We start from the raw sequence: 20577 nt of genomic DNA, 5'->3' as shown, positions 1-20577 counted from the left end.
AATTTGAACCTGAACCTAAAGGACCTTGGCAGCCAGTGAAGTTCTTTCAGAATAGGGGATATGTGGGTCCTCCTATTTGTGCGGGTCAGAATTCTTGCTGCAGAATTTTGAATTAATTGGAGTTTCGAGAGCTCTTTCTTGTTTAGACAGGAAAACAAACTGTTACAATAGTCTAAACGTGAAGACACAAAGGCATGGATAATGAGCTCCAAATTGTTCTGCGAAACCATGTTTCTGAATTTAGAGATCTTCCTCAGTTGAAAGAAGCAGTTCCTTGACAGCTGTTTACAGTGCTGCACTAAAGACATGTCTTTGTCGAAGATAACTCCCCGGTTTCTAAGACTAGGCTTCACGGACTGGCCTAGGTCCCCCAAGAACTGCTTAATCCCTGGAATTGAGTCATCAGGAGAATCAATGTTTCTGTTTTGTCTGCATTGAGCTGCATAGAATTTTTGCTGAGCCATTGTTTGATTTCCATCAGACAATAAAGTAGGGAGCTTAGCGTCTGGATCTCGGACGGCTTAAAAGAGCAGTACAGCTGGATATCATCAGCGAATAGGTGGAAAGAAACTTCACCGAACCTTTGTATGATCTTTCCCAGAGGGATCAAATACAACAAAAACAAGACAGGACCCAAAACAGAACCTTGAGGCACTCCACACAGCAGGTCCGCAGACTCCGACCTTATTTGGTTAGCTGCTACACTGAAGCTACGTCCAGCTAGATAAGAGGAGAACCATTTTAGAACTGATCCCGACAATCCAACTTGATCCCTCAGTCTTCTCAGCAGAATCTGATGGTCTACAGTGTCGAAGGCTGCGGACAGGTCCAAGAGAACCAGAACAGTGGACTTTCCAGAGTCAGCAGCCATCATAATGTCGCTGGACACTTTCAGTAAGGCCGTTTCCATGGAGTGTTGGTTACGGAAACCGGACTGAAGCGACTCATGGATGTTGCTCTAATCCAGGAAAAGGGTCAACTGTTTACAGACCACCTTCTCAAGGATCTTTGACAGGAAAGGGAGCTTAGAAATATGTGATGTAATATTTGATGTAACCTACATTGATGTGAATCTGAAAACAACTGATATCAAATTGAATGTCTGGTGATTTGCATATGTTTAGTCTTATTCTTAAACTTAGTGAGGAATCTAAAACTCTTTAAGTTAAGACAACGCCTGTACATTCAGGAGGAGGGCCTGAAGCTCCCCCTTTTTCTGACCTGATAAAACCCCTGAACAGAAGTGATACCGGTGCTGGGGCTTGTGCTGTGTCTTTGGCTTGTTGCTTGTTGAGTTTTTTTAGCTCTTAAAGGGGCTGACTCTGTTCCATCGAGTCTAGCCAGGCCCAACAGTTGGATCCCCTGCTGCAATTTTTTCTGGAAGACGAACTCATCTTGTCTTCATCTAGTTTTTTACTTTTCCTGCAAGGCAAAGTTTACTTTAATTTTTAAGATTTTTACCGTAGGAACGATTCCTACTGAATTAATTTTAATTGCGACTTTTTACGCGTACATCTTTGGATTTTAATCATGTCTTGCACAAGTAAGGCCCTTTCAAACTTTTCTTCGGCTCACCGCATGTTTGAACTACTATTTCCAGAACTGGATTAAAATCGAGATGGCCATGAGATTAATCTAAGAAGGAAATTGGACTTTCAAAGACTTACAAAATAATTTATTTTTGTTTATATTCACTCGGGACGCTGAGACGACGCGAGCCAAATCACCATCCAGAATTCTCATCTTTAAGCTCCAGACTCAACCTTCTATCTGGATTACTACGGTAGCTGATGGACTTGCTGAAAATGGTTTATTGATCCAGCAAAGAGAACAAGAGTACCTGTGCAAGATCTCTGAAGGAGGTTGGGAAAGTCTTCAGAAGTAAGATTTGCTCTGAGCTGTTGTTGAGAGAAATATTGGTCGTGTCTTTTTAAGTAATCCGAGTCCAAATTAAATCAAAAAATGTTCGAGGTATAACATTCCATGATCACAATACATCAGTATTGCATTTCCCTGCCATAACAATATATAATTTTTATTTTGTTTTATATTTGTTTTGTTTTATTTCATATCATTTATTAAACTTAACATAAAATTCAGTACTGTGTTCCGTGTCTCTCTTGATAAGAAACTGCTCTAGAATTCACACTTATGATATGAGATTGATTTAATTAATAACTAATTCATTAATAATTATTAATATAGTTATTCCTGGAAAAGCCAGGTGGTGTCCTATCAACGAGGAACGTATTAGACTTATGTTTAATACACTTACTAGACTTTTACATATTTCTGAAGTATCCTATGTGAGGCGAGGAAATTTTGTCTAATCAATTAAAATACGCAACAATGACATGCAGCAAAAGGTCATGGTTGGATTAAAACCAACGGTCACTGTGACCTGCCATGTTCCAAAGCACACAGACACACCCCTCCAACTCACAAAGACCCTGCCAATAAAAAGATGAACTCAGACGCTCCTGTCACTCTGAGATACTCGACCACAGGCACCATGATCGGGCGAGTTGTTTTTCTGGGACTCCTGCTCTTCTGTGTGGCTGCAGGTAACACATGAATACACTCAGGAGGTTGCATATGTGTCTGCAGCGTTCTCTCTCGAATCTTCACATTCAATTCCTTGTATGCAATACAGAGAGGAGGTTACCTTACGGTGACAAATGGTGGTAAAACATTATCTTTACATTACAATGATTCTTTGACGTTGGTGTGTCCTGTCCTTCTGGAGACAGTGGCTCTGTAAATGTAAGCTCTTTATTTACATTTGTATGATGTTGTCTGAGAAGGAGGATGCCCTCCTGTGGCTCTCTGGCACCTCTGTTCTTTCAGACCGTTTGCTGGCTCCAGGAAGTAATCAATCAATCAATCAATCTTTATTTATATAGCGTCAATTCATAACAGGCGTTATCTCGAGACACTTTACAAAAGCAGGTAAAGGACCTTACTGTTTGTCTGTTAACATTAACAGAAGAGCAGGTAACAAGACCATGCTCATTGTTATGTTTACAAAAAGCAGGTAAAGGACCTTACATATGGCTATATTACAAGAGCCCAGCTTAATCGGTCATAGCGTGGCAAGAAAAAACTGCCTTTTAACAGGCAGAAATCTTCAGCAGACCCAGATCATGACGGAACAGCCATCTGCTAAACTGTGCTGGGCTTGAAAATGAGATGGAAGAGATGGGACAAGATGCAGAAATAAGAATAGGATAGGAAAGGGGGGGGGCAAAGCAGTCCCTGTAACTCCAAGCAATCGTTCTAGTCTCTGTAACAGGATCTGATGGTCAATTGTGTCAAAAGCAGCACTCAGATCTAACAGGACAAGCACAGATAGAAGTCCCCTGTCTGAGGCTAACAGAAGATCATTTGTTACTCTAACTAGTCTCAGTGCTATGGTAAGCTCTATATCCAGACTGAAACTCCTCAAACAAGCTGTTGTTGTGGAGAAAATCACACAACTGATTAGCTACCACTTTCTCTAAGATCTTGGAGATAAAAGGAAGGTTAGATATAGGTCTATAGTTAGCTAGAGTTCCTGAATCAAGAGTAGGCTTTTTAAGGAGCGGTTTAATTACAGCTACTTTAAATGACTGGGGTACATAACCTGCCGCTAAAGATGAATTGATCATATCTAGTATGGAGCTGCTAACTAGAGGAAAGACTTCCTTAAACAGCTTGGTTGGGATTGGATCTAAAAGACAAGTTGACGGTTTAGACGCAGAAATAATCGAATTTAGTTCTGCAAGGTTAATTGGAAAAAAAACAGTCGAGGTTAGTATCAGAATTTGGAACCGTTTCTGCCGAATCGAAAATATAGGAGGAATCTGCACTAAGTAAAGGTAGTGAGTTGCTAATTTTGTCTCTAATGTTTAGAATTTTATCATTAAAAAAGCTCATGAAATCATTACTGCTAAGGGCTAAAGGAATAGATGGCTCAAATGAACTATGACTCTCTGTCAGCCTGGCTACAGTGCTGAAGAGGTATCTAGGGTTGTTTTTATTTTCTTCGATAAGAGACGAGTAATAGGCAGTGCGGGCCTGCCGTAGAGCTTTCATATATTTATTATGACTATCTTGCCAAATTAAACGAGATTCAATCGTTTTGGTGGAGCGCCAAATTCTTTCACATTTACGTGACGTTAGTTTTAGAGTACGGGTTTCTAAGTTGTACCATGGAGCTGATCTCTGTCGTTTGATTGCCTTCTGTTTTAGGGGGGCGATTGAATCCAGAGTAACTCTAAGTGAATCCACCGCACTATCTACAAACTGATCTAGCTGAGAGGGACTAAAGTGATTTTAGGAGTTTTCAACTAGGTTAGGGGATGGAACAGAAACAAAGGCAGCTGAAATAGCTTCCTTAAATTTAGCTACAGCATTATCATTTAAATTTCTAGAGAGCACTTTTTTATTAAGAGGAGTTAAGGTTGGTAAGAAGAAATCAAAAGTTAAAATGGTCTGATATCAGAGAATTTTCCAGAAAAACCGACAAACTATTAATTTCAATACCATAGGCTAAAACAAGATCCAGGGTGTGGTTAAATCGATGAGTAGGTTTGTTTACACCCTGGGTGAAGCCAATAGAGTCCAATAGAGACATGAAAGCCGTGCTAAGACTGTCATTAACAACATCCACATGGATATTGAAATCACCTACAACAATTATTCTATCACTGCTAAGAACTATGTTTGATAGAAATTCTGCGAATTCAGATAGAAATTCTGAATATGGGCCGGGAGGGCGGTAAACTATCCCAATTAGAACTGGCTGGAAAGTTGTAGAGACTGGATGTGAAAGACTGAGTGCAAGACTTTCAAAAGAGGTATAATTCAGCTTTGGTCGAGGATTGATTATAAGACCAGAATTAAAAATAGCTGCTACTCCACCACCTCGACCAGTGTCTCAAGCTATATGAGTATTCAAATGACTGGGAGGGGTGGATTCATTTAAACTAACATATTCATCCTGAGAAAGCAGGTTTCAGTTAAACAAAGTAGATCAATATGATTCTCTGATATTAGCTCATTTACAAGGAGAGATTTAGATGCTAGGGATCTAATGTTTAGTAAGCCGCATTTAATTGTTGGATTTTTTTGCCAAATCGTATTTGTAGTTTTGATTTTGATTAAATTTTCATGATTTACGCCTCTTTTATTGAGGCTGGAATTGCCTATGACAGGTCTGGGGCGGAGAACAGACACAGTATCTATAGTATAAGTAGGGTTACAGCTATGTAATGTAATTTCTCCCATGTTATTGACTTTATTGACTTTTACTAAATGTTCTCAAAGAAGACGTTGTTTAACTTTTTATCACGCTGATCACTACACCAGAAAATCATTAATCTCATAACTCCATATTTTAGCACACTAGCACAAGATCACTGCTTTTCCAGCTGATCCCTCCTGCAGACTCCGGCTCTAAATGTAGAATATGTCAGCACGCGCGCAAACAGTTTTTGATGTGCACTTTGTGATTTAGAGCAGGGTTTCTTATCCATGGGTGATCGTTGGCCTGCAATATACTCTCCGACCACCAGAGGCAGTATCATCAGTAAGAAGTAGGCCTACATCACGAGAAGGAGAAGAATATTTAGCTTAACGTCTATGGAGAAGTCTCAACTCTGCTAGGTGACGACCCTGAGGCCTCGTTTACACGGAGACGCTGACAGAAATGCATCGAAACGACAGCACTCCGGATTCGAAGTACAGACCGTCTACACAGCAGGCCTTGCCTGAGTGAAAACGATGTAGTTGTCACGCCCGGCCAGTAGTGGGCAGTGGAACTTTACAACGCGACACTCAGCAGTATAACCACTTCCTCCACAACATCCTCCTCAGCGGCTAGTTCTCCCAAGTCTTATCTAAATGCTGCGTATGGTCGCCCTGTGCTCGGGTAAAGGTTGAACTGTTTGCCGCAAGTATTCATTGCTCTTTCGGCGGCGACATACACAATGTTTCATATCAAGGTTCTGTTTTAAAAGACGATACAACGCCAATAGCTGCTGAAGCACATAGCCGCCGTTTGTTCTCGACTAGTGCGCATGTCCAAATGTTTCGTCTTACTGTCACAGCGTCTCCGTGTAAACAGGGCCTGAATCTGAATGGAAACGTAATGGAGAGGTTCTTAAAACGAAAAAATAATGACGGCAACGGGGCAACAAATCTACCTAACTTCATTGAGCACCTAATTTTATTGCTTTTGTTGCTAAGTTTATATTGGGTTACTTATTTGACAAACATGCACTAAAACATGGTTTTATATGAGCAAAATTAATTAAATGATCTTGTTAACTTGTGCAAGGTTTTATGCATAATTAGCCTATGTATAGGTTGATATATTGATTAAAAAACATACAAATGAAGAACAGTATTCATTATTACAATATAGTGACACAAATAGCTATTAAATAAAAATGACCGCAAAAGTTAAATCAGAACCATTCACCCGTCATATTAGCCAGCTTGAACGCCATCGCATCAACAAAGTGCATCCACTGGGATGATTTAAATACCAGACTGAAACTTTGATGCAGCACCTCGTCATGTGACCATTATCTCTGGGTTACAAGTTTAGCTTTATGCTTTTGTGTTTATTGTATATTTGCATGTAGGTTCTTGGAGTACATCATTAATGGTTTTATTCATGTTTTTCTCTCTTTACAGAGGCCAAGACAAGAGATCCCCCAAGATGGGTGGGTTTCACACGCATGAATGAATAAATAGTACCGATGACTTGTTTTGAAGCTGTTTTGAAAATTCACTTCTGTCATGTGTGTTGTTTATTTTGTGTTCTGGCAGATTGAATGTGATATAACAGGGGAGAACAAAATATGCACCATGGAGTATATGCCTGTGTGTGGCAGCGACGGAAAAATGTACTCCAACGAGTGCTTCTTGTGTGGCGAAATGCAGTAAGTCGACAGAGCTGCTCTTTCAGTACATTCATATCACCTGCACGTTAAACTTCAGCTGAGGAGAAAGCACCTCTGCCGCCCTCTGGTGGTGGAGGAATTTAAAGCGTAAAATAATGATTGTTGTATTTTTGTACATGTCGCGCACACAAACTGCCCAACCCTCGTGGGTTAAGAAAACACCATAGAAAATATTTGTCAACGGTTCATATTAAATTAAAAAACAACATTAAAGGGCCAATCAGTGAGCTGGGGGGGGGGGGGGGGGGGGAGTACCCATTTTAAACACTAGGGGTCAGAGTTACATACTGCTCCTTTAAAGCCATCTTTATGGCTTTATCAGTTATGTTGTATTTTTGGTCATCAGATTTGTCTATCATCTTCCAGTAATGAATAATTCCTCTCCCGTCCACTATTCAGTTTGTCATAACAATCAGCCATTTTTCAAGACTTCTCTCTCCCTAAAGAATAAGACACAAACACCCAGATAGACAGAATGAATCACAGACTGATCTCTGTGATCTGATTCTCCAAACAGACGGCTCGGGAAGATCCTGTTCATCATCGATAAGAGCAATTGCCCATCTGGGGTCAAGAACTGATCATCTCCACGGATGGATCTGTGAAATGACAAACCTCAGCCCCGGTTTGTCATTGTAGTGATGAATAAACTTCAATAAGTGAATGACTTTGCTTTTTTTTTGTTATGTTTTATTTGTTTTTATCAATGAAATCTGAGTCTCATAAAGTCCAACATGTGATAACTTGACTGGATTCTATAACACAGATGCAAGAAAGAGAAATGATCCAAGAAAGGATGAACAATTGGATCTATTGTTTGTGTTGACTCATCTGCAGCGGGTGTCCGGTAAGGAGCACGTGTTGGCTCGCCTGAACCTTCTCCCGTCCAGTTAGGAGCACGGGAGGCACCTGACCCTTCTTCCGGGTCCATGTCTTCAGTTGACATCTTTGCAGATGTACTAACTAAGAACAAAAGATTTTCACAGCACCCCAGCTGTTCAAAATAACTGTTTCTATTCACGTCAGGGCCCAGACCCTGACCTTTACCCGGTGAACGGTTTCATAGAGCGGAAGCTTCCGGGCAGCACGCCGATGAGAAACAGCGCGACATGTTGCAGTACGGCTTCCTCCCTCTCTCCCGAAGAACAAGGAGGCCCTCAGCATCGAGGACCACTCCATCTCCCAGATTTTACAGGATGTGCAGATTTTACAATGACAGTCTGAAAACTAAACTTCGTCAATGAAAGTCAGTACATGAAAAACAAACAGGAAGAGGAGTAGTGCGTTAAATATATTTGTATGTAAAGGGCCTGCCTCCTTCTCACAGACTGAATCAAACATGGACGTAGTCTCACAGGTGTCACCCACTCGTCTCTAAAGATTTGCTGTAAAGCCATGCTACATTGGTAGAGCTGATGAAACCCAGTAATTCTGCCGATTCCTGGACACGCTTCTTATTTTGGCCAAAGAAGGGGGGCAGAATCTGCAAAGACCAGACTGAGTCTGCCTACCCCTCAAGGCTGTAGCAGAAGGGGCGTGTCCCAATGAGTGACCAGGGATGGCATGACCCCTCCTTGATATCTGATTGGCCACCCCAGGTACCACCTAAAAATTCTTAACTATTACTGGGTATTTGCCTTATTACAAATGTTATGTCAAGACACTTTACAAAAATGCAGGTAAAATAACCTGGATGCTCGCTGGGCTACGAGGTTTAACACTGGGGAAAAGAACTAAATGTGACTGGGAGAGATAAGGGAAGAAGTTTAAAAAATAAAGAAATATAGGACACTACTAAGGTGGAGACTTTTTTTCTTCTGCACGTTATTATGATCAGTTTACCGTTTTAAGTATTAACCAGCTGTTTTAATAAATTACTCCTGATATCATTGTTCGATAACAAATGTTATCTCAAGACGCTTTACAAAAATGCAGGTAAAAGACCTTCCCCATTCTTACCTGCAAAAACCCAACATGAATCCATCATGAGCGATATTTAGTAAACTTACAGTGGAGAGGGAAAAAAACATCCTTTACGAGGCAGAAACCTCGAGCAGAACCAAACAGACATCAGAACCAGAGGCGCCTCTTGTCCACAGGCCAGGTAGGCAACTGCTTGGGGCCCCAGACCAATAAGGGCCCCAGACCAGTAAGGACCAAAGCAATATCCTAAATGTGCACATTTTGCAATGACAGGAGGAAACCTCTCTCAGGGGCCCATCTGACAGCACTTACCTACACTATTGGTGTAAAAAAAAACCTAAGTTTGTCAATCAAAGTAAAGACAGTAAAATGAAGAGGAATTATCAAATAAAACCAGGAAAAAAATGGAGAGGAGTTAGCGCTGGCTGGCAGACATGAATGTGATGAACATTGGTGTGTGGGGCCCCTCAATTGAGTTTTGCCCAGGTCCCCACCAGACTCTGGAATCACCACGAGCAGACAGCTAACATAAGTTTGTGTGAAGAAGTTTGTAGCTGAACTGAAGCTGTGTTCTGGTCAATTAAAGATGTATTCTTTTTTGGGCCATTTCTGCCTTTATTAGAAAGGACGGCTGAAGGGAAACAGGAAGTGTTGGGAGCAGAGATTTTGTGGATGATGTTGTGATATTCTGCATCCTCAGGAAAACCATAATTAACAGGATTTTCCAGTTAATGTTGAAAAACATTAACTCAACCTTTTAAGTGGAAAAAGAGATGTCAGAGAGCTCCCAATGACCGGGAGAAACTGATATCAATCAATCAATCAATCAATCTTTATTTATATAGCGTCGATTCATAACAGGCGTTATCTCAAGACACTTTACAAAAGCAGGTAAAGGACCTTACTGTTTGTCTGTTAACATTAACAGAAGAGCAGGTAACAAGACCATGCTCATTGTTATGTTTACAAAAAGCAGGTAAAGGACCTTACTTATGGCTATATTACAAGAGCCCAGCTTAATCCGTCATAGCGTGGCAAGAAAAAACTTCCTTTTAACAGGCAGAAATCTTCAGCAGACCCGGGCTCATGACGGAACAGCCATCTGCTAAACTGTGCTGGGCTTGAAAATGGGATGGGGGAGATGGGACAAGATGCAGAAAGAAGAATAGGATGGGATAGGTTGGGGGGGGGGGGTTGTTTGGGCAGGCCATCCTCACCAACAGTCCCAAGGAACCTAAGAGAGCTCAAGGAACCTAAGAGAGCTCAAAAGGAGAGGTTAGAATACAAAGATAGTGACAAGCTACTGCTTGTGTGACAAGCTACTGCTTGTCACTATAGACATATCTTATTACTATAAGATAAGAAAGCTGGGAGAGAAAGAGGGAGAGAGAGATAAGAGATCCTGGTGCCAGTTCCCCCGGTAGTCTAGGCCTATAGCAGCATAACTATGAGCTGGTCCTAAGCCAGCCCTAACTATAAGATTTATCAAAAAGAAAAGTTTTAAGTCTATTCTTAAAAGTACCTAGTGTGTCTGCCTCCCGGACCCCGACTGGCAGACTATTCCAAAGGAGCGGTGCCTGATAACTAAAGGCTCTACCTCCCATAGTACTTTTAGAGACTATAGGCACCACAAGCAGGCCTGCATTCTGGGAACGTAATGTTCTTGTCGGATAGTATGGTACAATTAACTCTTTAAGATACGATGGTGCCAGACCGTATAGAGCTTTGTAGGTGAGCAGAAGGATTTTAAATTCTATTCTAAATTTTATAGGGAGCCAATGGAGAGAAGCCAATACAGGAGTAATGTGGTCCCTTTTCCTCGTTCTAGTAAGAACACGAGCTGCAGCGTTTTGGACGAGTTGGAGGGTCTTTAGAGATTTACCATAGCACCCTGCTAAAATAGAATTACAGTAATCCAACCTGGAGGTAACATATGCATGAACTAATTTTTCAGCATCATTTTGTGACAGGATCTGTCTCAACTTAGAGATATTACGAAGGTGAAAATAAGCTGTCCTTGAAATTTGTTTAATGTATGAATCAAAGGACATATCCTGATCAAACAGAACTCCTAGGTTCCTAACAGTGGTACTAGAGGCTACGCTAATACTACTAAGGGCCGTCATATCGGCAGAGAAAGTCTCTCTAAGGTTCTTAGGTCCAATCACTATAACTTCAGTCTTGTCTGAGTTGAGCAGTAAGAAGTTTCTGGTCATTCAGGTCCTGATGTCCTTGAGGCAGGCTTCTAGTTTACGAAGCTGGTTGGTGTCTTCTGGCTTCATTGCTATGTAGAGCTGAGTATCGTCTGCATAGCAATGAAAGTTCATGGAGTGTTTTCTCATAATACTACCTAGAGGAAGCATATATAATGTAAATAAAATCGGACCAAGCACTGATCCTTGAGGCACTCCATGGCTAACTTTGGTGTACAAAGAGGACTCATCATGAACATGCACAAACTGAGATCTGTCTGATAAATAGGATCTAAACCAACTTAAAGCAGTCCCTGTACCTCCAAGCAAGTGTTCTAGTCTCTGTAACAGAATCTGATGGTCAATTGTGTCAAAAGCAGCACTCAGATCTAACAGGACAAGCACAGATAGAAGTCCCCTGTCTGAGGCTAACAGAAGATCATTTGTTACTCTAACTAGTCTCAGTGCTATGGTAAGCTCTATATCCAGACTGAAACTCCTCAAACAAGCTGTTGTTGTGGAGAAAATCACACAACTGATTAGCTACCACTTTCTCTAAGATCTTGGAGATAAAAGGAAGGTTAGATATAGGTCTATAGTTAGCTAGAGTTCCTGAATCAAGAGTAGGCTTTTTAAGGAGCGGTTTAATTACAGCTACTTTAAATGACTGGGGTACATAACCTGCTGCTAAAGATGAATTGATCATATCTAGTATGGAGCTCCTAACTAGAGGAAAGACTTCCTTAAACAACTTGGTTGGGATTGGATCTAAAAGACAAGTTGACGGTTTAGACGCAGAAATAATCGAATTTAGTTCTGCAAGGTTAATTGGAAAAAAACAGTCGAGGTTAGTATCAGAATTTGGAACCGTTTCTGCCGAATCGAAAATATAGGAGGAATCTGCACTAAGTAAAGGTAGTGAGTTGCTAATTTTGTCTCTAATGTTTAGAATTTTATCAATTAAAAAGCTCATGAAATCATTACTGCTAAGGGCTAAAGGAATAGATGGCTCAAATGAACTATGACTCTCTGTCAGCCTGGCTACAGTGCTGAAGAGGTATCTAGGGTTGTTTTTATTTTCTTCGATAAGAGACGAGTAATAGGCAGTGCGGGCCTGCCGTAGAGCTTTCATATATCTATTATGACTATCTTGCCAAATTAAACGAGATTCTATCGTTTTGGTGGAGCGCCAAATTCTTTCACATTTACGTGACGTTAGTTTTAGAGTACGGGTTTCTAAATTGTACCATGGAGCTGATCTCTGTTGTTTGATTGCCTTCTGTTTTAGGGGGGCGATTGAATCCAGAGTAACTCTAAGTGAATCCACCGCACTATCTACAAACTGATCTAGCTGAGAGGGACTAAAGTGATTATAGGAGTTTTCAACTGGGTTAGGGGATGGAACTGAAACAAAGGCAGCTGAAATAGCTTCCTTAAATTTAGCTACAGCATTATCATTTAAATTTCTAGTTCACCAACAGGATGTTGATTAACTATCTTTCCTACTTTCAGTCAAAGACCAAACCAAGTTATTTATGCTTTGAAAGCTCTCCACATTCCGAACTTTGGACAATGTCAACCACTTTTCAAACAAGAAACCAGATATGCTTTGGTCCTACAGACTGACTGTCTCTGTCTTTCTTTATGACGGGTTAGGAGTTCGACAGTTCCACCTAAACCTGTTGATGTCTTCAGGACTTCCCGGAAAACAGAATAGTTAAACCATTATCTGTCTGTATGATATATGTGTATGTTCGAGTAAGAGCACGTCTAAGATTTAAAACCATGCCTGTTGTTTGTCTATCTGTTTAAAAGAAAACAAAACAAAACTTTTCCCCTCCAAATGATTTTATGCTCTGTCGTAAACCCATAAAACTAGACTGACCTCTCATCAGGTCAAGAGGACCATCTGGGAGTGATTAAGAAGGACTTAGGTCTAGGCCTAGGTCCCCCAAGAACTGCTTAATCCCTGGAATTGAGTCATCAGGGGCGGGAATCAATGTTTCTGTTTTGTCTGCATTGAGCTGCAGAGAATTTTTGCTGAGCCATTGTTTGATTTCCATGAGACAATTAAGTAGGGAGCTTAGCGTCTGGATCTCGGACGGCTTAAAAGAGCAGTACAGCTGGATATCATCAGCGAATAGGTGGAAAGAAACATCACCGAACCTTCGTATGATCTTTCCCAGAGGGATCAAATACAACAAAAACAAGACAGGACCCAAAACAGAACCTTGAGGCACTCCACACTGTCACATCCCCGGGTTAAGTGTTGTTTATTTTATGTTTTTCCTCATGTATCATGTCCTGTGCTTGTTTTACTTGTTACTCACCCTGTGTCTCGTTTCAGGTCTGTTGGCTGCATGCCCTTCCCCCAGTGTGTCTCAGCCTGCTGATTACCTGATGTGTCTCACCTGTGTCTTGTTAACTCCACCCCCTGTTCAGTATTTAATGTCTGTCTCCCCTTCACTCTGTGCCAGTTCGTCTTGTCTCATCGTAGCAGCGTCCCAGCAATTCTAGTATTCTGATTCTTGTTTTGACCCCCATGTGTTTTTGGATTCCGTTTTTGCATGTCGATTTTGTACCTTCGCTTTATTGGACTGACTACCGTGTACCTAACCCTGCCTGGAATAAACGTTTTGAGAAACTGTTTTTGTCCCACGGAGTCGTGCATTTGGGTCTCTTGGTGTGTTTGTGACACACACAGCAGGTCCGCAGACTCCAACCTTATTTGGTTAGCTGCTACACTGAAGCTACGTCCAGCTAGATAAGAGGAGAACCATTTTAGAACTGATCCCGACAGTCCAACTTTATTCAAGTTCAAGTTCAAGGTTGTTTATTTGTCAAATATGCTCCATGTTAAACATTCAGCACAGATGAAATTGCAATCCCCCCAGTGCAAACCTGCAGTGCATAAAAAGAGCACTAAAAAACTAGCAATAAAAAACAATACTATAAAACAAATAACTTTACTAAAGACATTTTGGACAACAAATAACGAACGACAGACAATCGACAGACAAGGGCACTTCAGTCTTCTCAGCAGAATCTGATGGTCTACAGTGTCGAAGGCTGCGGACAGGTCCAAGAGAACCAGAACAGTGGACTTTCCAGAGTCAGCAGCCATCATAATGTCGCTGGACACTTTCAGTAAGGCCGTTTCCGTGGAGTGTTGGTTACGGAAACCAGACTGAAGCGGCTCATGGATGTTGCTTTGATCCAGGAAAAGGGTCAACTGTTTACAGACCACCTTCTCAACGATCTTTGACAGGAAAGGGAGCTTAGAAATATGTGATGTAATATATGATGTAACCTACATTGATGTGAATCTGAAAACAACTGATATCAAATTGAATGTATAGTGATTTGCATATGTTTAGTCTTATTCTTAAACTTAGTGAGGAATCTAAAACTCTTTAAGTTAAGACAGCGCCTGTACATTCAGGAGGAGGGTCTGAAGCTCCCCCTTTTTCTGACCTGATAAAACCCCTGAACCGAAGTGATACCGGTGCTGGGGCTTGTGCTGTGTCTTTGGCTTGTTGCTTGTTGAGTTTTTTTAAGCTCTTAAAGGGGCTGACTCTGGTCCATCGAGTCCAGCCAGGCCCAACAGTTAGATCCCCTGCTGCAATTTTTTCTGGAAGATGAACTCGTCTTGTATTCATCTAATTTTTAACTTTTCCTGCAAGGCAAAGTTTACTTTAATTTTTAAGATTTTTACCGTAGGAACGATTCCTACTGAATTAATTTTAATTGCGACTTTTTACACCATCTTTTCTTGCACAAGAAAGGCCTTTTCAAACTTTTCTTCGGCTCACCACATGTTTGAACTACAATTTCCAGAACTGGATTAAAACCAAGATGGCCATGACATTCATCTAAGAAGGAAATTGGACTTTCAAAGACTTTCAAAATAATTTATTTTTTTGTTTTATTTCATTATTATCATTTATTAAACTTAACATAAAATTCAGTACTGTGTTCCGTCTCTCTCTTGATAAGAAACTGCTCTAGAATTCACACTTATGATATGAGATTGATTTAATTAATAACTAATTCACTATTCAGATTTAATATAGTTATTCCTGGAAAAGCCAGGTAGTGTCCTATCAACGAGGAACGTATTAGACTTATGTTTAATACACTTACTAGACTTTTACATATTTCTGAAGTATCCTATGTGAGGCGAGGAAATATTGTCTAATCAATTAAAATACGCAACAATGACATGCAGCAAAAGGTCATGGTTGGATTAAAACCAACGGCCACTGTGACCCGCCATGTTCCAAAGCACACAGACACACCCCTCCAACTCACAAAGACCCTGCCAATAAAAAGATGAACTCAGACGCTCCTGTCACTCTGAGATACTCGACCACAGGCACCATGATCGGGCGAGTTGTTTTTCTGGGACTCCTGCTCTTCTGTGTGGCTGCAGGTAACACATGAATACACTCAGGAGGTTGCATATGTGTCGTGGAAATTCTCCTTTGTGAGGTGGAGAGTTGCTAAGTCTCAGAAGAACTTCAGACTTCGGCATTTGAATCAGATCTCTTTAATGACACGCAGCGTGGAGAGGAGCCCGCAGTCTGCAGTGTTCTCTCCCGAACCTTCACATTTCAATTCCTTATATGCAATACAGAGAGGAGGTTACCTTACAGTGACAAATGGTGGTAAAACATTATCTTTACATTACAATGATTCTTTGATGTTGGTGTATCCTGTCTTTCTGGAGACAGTGGCTCTTTGATGATAATGAAATGACATCTTTATTTACATTTGTATGGTGTTGTCTGAGAAGCAGGAGGCCCTCCTATGGCTCTCTGACACCTCTGTTACAGACCATTTGGTGGCTCCAGGAAGTCTATGTAATTTCTCACATTCCTCCCTTTTAACACAAAGTATTAACACAACATTTTTAGAAATGACCATACAAAATCATTAGAACTGACTGTTACAGTGAAAATGAATGAAACAAATAAAAATAAAATAAAAACAAAAACAAGCAGTTTGTTGAAGCAGTTCTCTGTGGCAGGTTTTATTTCATGTCCTTGTTGGATGTTTTGATCCTATGTGGGTTCTCGTGTCTTCTTCTGCTGTTGTAGACAGTCCTGTAGTATACATGACATCAGTTTGATGAGTGCAAGTGAATCAGTTGGTGGTGTAAAAACTTTTAATATATGAGGACGTTTGGAGTCCAATTTTGCTCTGCTGTAAAGCAGGATTGGCAACAGCCATTGTGGTGAGCAAAGCAACGATGAGGATCACAGCCATAATCGTCCAACGGTGTCCTCTCTCAGCACTCCGTAGGTTAGGTCGTTGTTCTTCCTTCAGTAGCATGGCTCGGAAAAGGTTTGCAGTGATGCATGGATCCAGGTATCCCTCTCAGTTATCCGATCGTCAGTGGATGTTGTCATCATCTCCAGGTGTCCCTCTCAGTAACATGGTCAAGACCATGTGTCAAACTTTTGAAGCACAGAGATATCTTTGAGGCATTTGTAGAGTGGGGGAGACAGGTGAAAGAGCAGCCGTCTTAGGAGCTTCATCTCCCAGTGACTCTGGGTCATTAGCACCTGTATGAGCTTACATTTACATACTGCTACTGACACAAGCAGAAGAAATGCAGACAACAGATTAATGATTAGACTCTGTGAGAAATAGATTTTCCTGTAGATGTAAGAAAACCTTGATTCTTCCATAATGCATGGAAAATATCATACATTAAAGCATATTGAGAGTCAGTATGTGCTGTGATATCCTTCCCAGTCCATAGAATGAACAGTTATTACAATAGTTCAGCTGCGTGAGCAGACAGGTTAGCTCGCTTAGTACATATGTGAGACACAAGGGGATCCATCTGTTGGATCTCAAAGCAGAAACAGCGATGTAGAAAAACAAAGTTAGGGTTAATGAGAGGAGTGTCAAAGAGTGCATCTCTTGGTTTTTGACACAGACAGGAGTGTGGTTCTCCATCTTGAGCTGTAAGGAGCAAGGTTTAAGGGTTAAGACTGCACATCATTTGAAAAGTTACATGAGCCATAAAACTATTACATTCAGACACAAAAAGATTTTAAAAAGGGTCGGTAGTGTCTGGTAGTCGTAGACAGAGAGGAGGTTACCTTACAGTGTCAAATGGTGGTAAAACATTATCTTTACATTACAATGATTCTTTGACGTTGGTGTGTCCTGTCCTTCTGGAGACAGTGGCTCTGTTAATGTAAGTTCTTTCTTTACATTTGTGTGATGTTGTCTGAGAAGGAGGATGCCCTCCTGTGGCTCTCTGGCACCTCTGTTCTTTCAGACCGTTTGCTGGCTCCAGGAAGTAATGTAATTTCTCACATGTTATTGACTTTTACTAAATGTTCTCAAAGAAGACGTTGTTTAACTTTTTATCACGCTGATCACTACACCAGAAAATCATTAATCTCATAACTCCATGTGTTAGCACACTAGCACAAGATCACTGCTTTTCCAGCTGATCCCTCCTGCAGACTCCGGATCTAAATGTAGAATATGTCAGCACGCGCACAGGGATGTCTTTGTACAGCCGGAGGATGTTAAAGTGTGTTTACCATCTCAAACAGTTTATGATGTGCACTTTGTGATTTAGAGCGCTGAAAAAAAGGTTCAGGATTTTGCAGCATTTTTTTTGTTGCAGTTTGTAAACAAACCATTCAAACGTGGCCCCTCCTCCTGGACCCATGTGTGTACGTTTACTGCTGTACATACACACTGCAAGCTACCACATGCTAATCGTTGGCACCTGCCTGTCCAACAGGAAGAGGACCAGCTCCACGTCTGGGGGTGAAAGCTAACCCAAGGTTCATCTTCATTTTAGAACCAGCTTTATCCCCTGCGTCCATATCCGTCATATTAGCCAGCTTGAACGCCATCGGATCAACAAAGTGCATCCACTGGGATGATTTAAATACCAGACTGAAACTTTGATGCAGCACCTCGTCATGTGACCATTATCTCTGGGTTACAAATTTAGCTTTATGCTTTTGTGTTTATTGTATATTTGCATGTAGGTTCTTGGAGTACATCATTAATGGTTTTATTCATGTTTTTCTCTCTTTACAGAGGCCAAGACAAGAGATCCCCCAAGATTTGTGGGTTTCACACGCATGAATGAATAAATAATACCAATGACTTGTTTTGAAGCTGTTTTGAAAATTCACTTCCGTCATGTGTGTTGTTTATTTTGTGTTCTGGCAGATCCAATGTGATATAACAGGGGAGAACTTATTTTGCCCCGAGATCTATAACCCCGTGTGTGGCAGCGACGGACAAATTTACTCCAACGAGTGCTTCTTGTGTCGCGAAATGCAGTAAGTCGACAGAGCTGCTCTTTCAGTACATTAATATCGCCTGCACGTTAAACTTCAGCTGAGGAGAAAGCACCTCTGCCGCCCTCTGGTGGTGGAGGAATTTAAAGGGTAAAATAATGATTGTTGTATTTTTGTACGTGTCGTGCACACAAAGTACCCATTTTAAACTCTATGGGTCAGAGTTACATACTGCTCCTTTAAAGCCATCTTTATGGCTTTATCAGTTATGTTGTATTTTTGGTCATCAGATTTGTCTATCATCTTCCAGTAATGAATAATTCCTCTCCCGTCCACTATTCATTTTGTCATAACAATCAGCCATTTTTCAAGACTTCTCTCTCCCTAAAGAATAAGACACAAACACCCAGATAGACAGAATGAATTACAGACTGATCTCTGTGATCTGATTCTCCAAACAGACGGCTCTGGAAGATCCTGTTCGTCATCGATATGAGCAATTGCCCATCTGGGGTCAAGAACTGATCATCTCCACGGATGGATCTGTGAAATGACAAAACTCAGCCCCGGTTTGTCATTGTAGTGATGAATAAACTTCAATAAGTGAATGACTTTGCTTTTTTGTTGTTATGTTTTATTTGTTTTTATCAATGAAATCTGAGTCTCATAAAGTCCAACATGTGATAACTTGACTGGATTATTTAACACAGATGCAAGAAAGAGAAATGATTCAGGAAAGGATGAACAATTGGATCTATTGTTTGTGTTGACTCATCTGCAGCGGGTGTCCGGTAAGGAGCACGTGTTGGCTCGCCTGACCCTTCTCCCGTCCAGTTAGGAGCACGGGAGGCACCTGACCCTTCTTCCGGGTCCATGTCTTCAGTTGACATCTTTGCAGAAGTACTAACTAAGAACAAAAGATTTTCACAGCACCCCAGCTGTTCAAAATAACTGTTTCTATTCACGTCAGGGCCCAGACCCTGACCTTTACCCGGTGAACGGTTTCATAGAGCGGAAGCTTCCGGGCAGCACGCCGATGAGAAACAGCGCGACATGTTGCAGTACGGCTTCCTCCCTCTCTCCCGAAGAACAAGGAGGCTCTCAGCATCGAGGACCACTCCATCTCCCAGATTTTACAGGATGTGCAGATTTTACAATGACAGTCTGAAAACTAAACTTCGTCAATGAAAGTCAGTACATGAAAAACAAACAGGAAGAGGAGTAGTGCCTTAAATATATTTGTATGTAAAGGGCCGGAACAGACTTTAATCCTGCCTCCTTCTCACAGACTGAATCAAACATGGACGTAGTCTCACAGGTGTCACCCACTCGTCTCTAAAGATTTGCTGTGAAGCCATGCTACATCGGTAGAGCCGATGAAACCCAATAATTCTGCCGATTCCTGGACACGCTTCTTATTTTGGCCAAAGAAGGGGGGCAGAATCTGCAAAGACCAGACTGAGTCTGCCTACCCTTCAAGGCTGTAGCAGAAGGGGCGTGTCCCAATGAGTGACCAGGGATGGCATGACCCCTCCTTGATATCTGATTGGCCACCCCAGGTACCACCTAAAAATTCTTAACTATTACTGGGTATTTGCCTTATTACAAATGTTATGTCAAGACACTTTACAAAAATGCAATTAAAATAACCTGGATGCTCGCTGGGCTACGAGGTTTAACACTGGGGAAAAGAACTAAATGTGACTGGGAGAGATAAGGGAAGAAGTTTAAAAAATAAAGAAATATAGGACACTACTAAGGTGGAGACTTTTTTTCTTCTGCACGTTATTATGATCAGTTTACCGTTTTAAGTATTAACCAGCTGTTTTAATAAATTACTCCTGATATCATTGTTCGATAACAAATGTTATCTCAAGACGCTTTACAAAAATGCAGGTAAAAGACCTTCCCCATTCTTACCTGCAAAAACCCAACATGAATCCATCATGAGCGATATTTAGTAAACTTACAGTGGAGAGGGAAAAAAACATCCTTTACGAGGCAGAAACCTCGAGCAGAACCAAACAGACATCAGAACCAGAGGCGCCTCTTGTCCACAGGCCAGGTAGGCATCTGCTTGGGGCCCCAGACCAATAAGGACCCCAGACCAGTAAGGACCAAAGCAATATCCTAAATGTGCACATTTTGCAATGACAGGAGGAAACCTCTCTCAGGGGCCCGTCTGACAGCACTTACCTACACTATTGGTGTAAAAAAAAAACAAAGTTT

The 20577-nt window shown here is 41.2% G+C and overlaps 1 protein-coding gene and 1 long non-coding RNA gene across 3 annotated transcripts; both read left to right on the top strand.

Moving 5' to 3' along the window:
• Positions 1 to 5599: 5599 nt before the first annotated feature.
• Positions 5600 to 18956, top strand: LOC306818857 (serine protease inhibitor Kazal-type 1-like). Of its 2 annotated transcripts, none has more exons than XR_013778367.1 (4): positions 5600 to 5646; positions 18143 to 18171; positions 18278 to 18390; positions 18810 to 18956. XR_013778367.1 is itself a non-coding variant. In XM_079336585.1 (4 exons), exons 1-4 carry the CDS (start codon positions 5884 to 5886, stop codon positions 18871 to 18873), a joined length of 234 nt encoding a protein of 77 aa, XP_079192711.1. In that variant the 5' UTR covers positions 5822 to 5883; the 3' UTR covers positions 18874 to 18956. The 2 variants fall into 2 exon arrangements, 1 of the variants encoding a protein (XP_079192711.1); XM_079336585.1 differs by lacking the exon at positions 5600 to 5646 and adding an exon at positions 5822 to 5911.
• LOC306818888 lies at positions 6110 to 6923 on the top strand. Its single transcript, XR_013778382.1, has 3 exons — positions 6110 to 6138; positions 6682 to 6710; positions 6817 to 6923. It is a non-coding gene; the product is annotated as an uncharacterized lncRNA (long non-coding RNA).
• Positions 18957 to 20577: the final 1621 nt, after the last annotated feature.

The sequence above is a fragment of the Symphodus melops genome, assembly GCF_947650265.1.
Source record: "Symphodus melops genome assembly, chromosome: 2".
Lineage (NCBI taxonomy): Eukaryota > Metazoa > Chordata > Actinopteri > Labriformes > Labridae > Symphodus > Symphodus melops.
The sequence above is the reverse complement of the archived record's forward strand: the minus strand, read 5'-3'. Positions and strand labels throughout refer to the sequence as shown.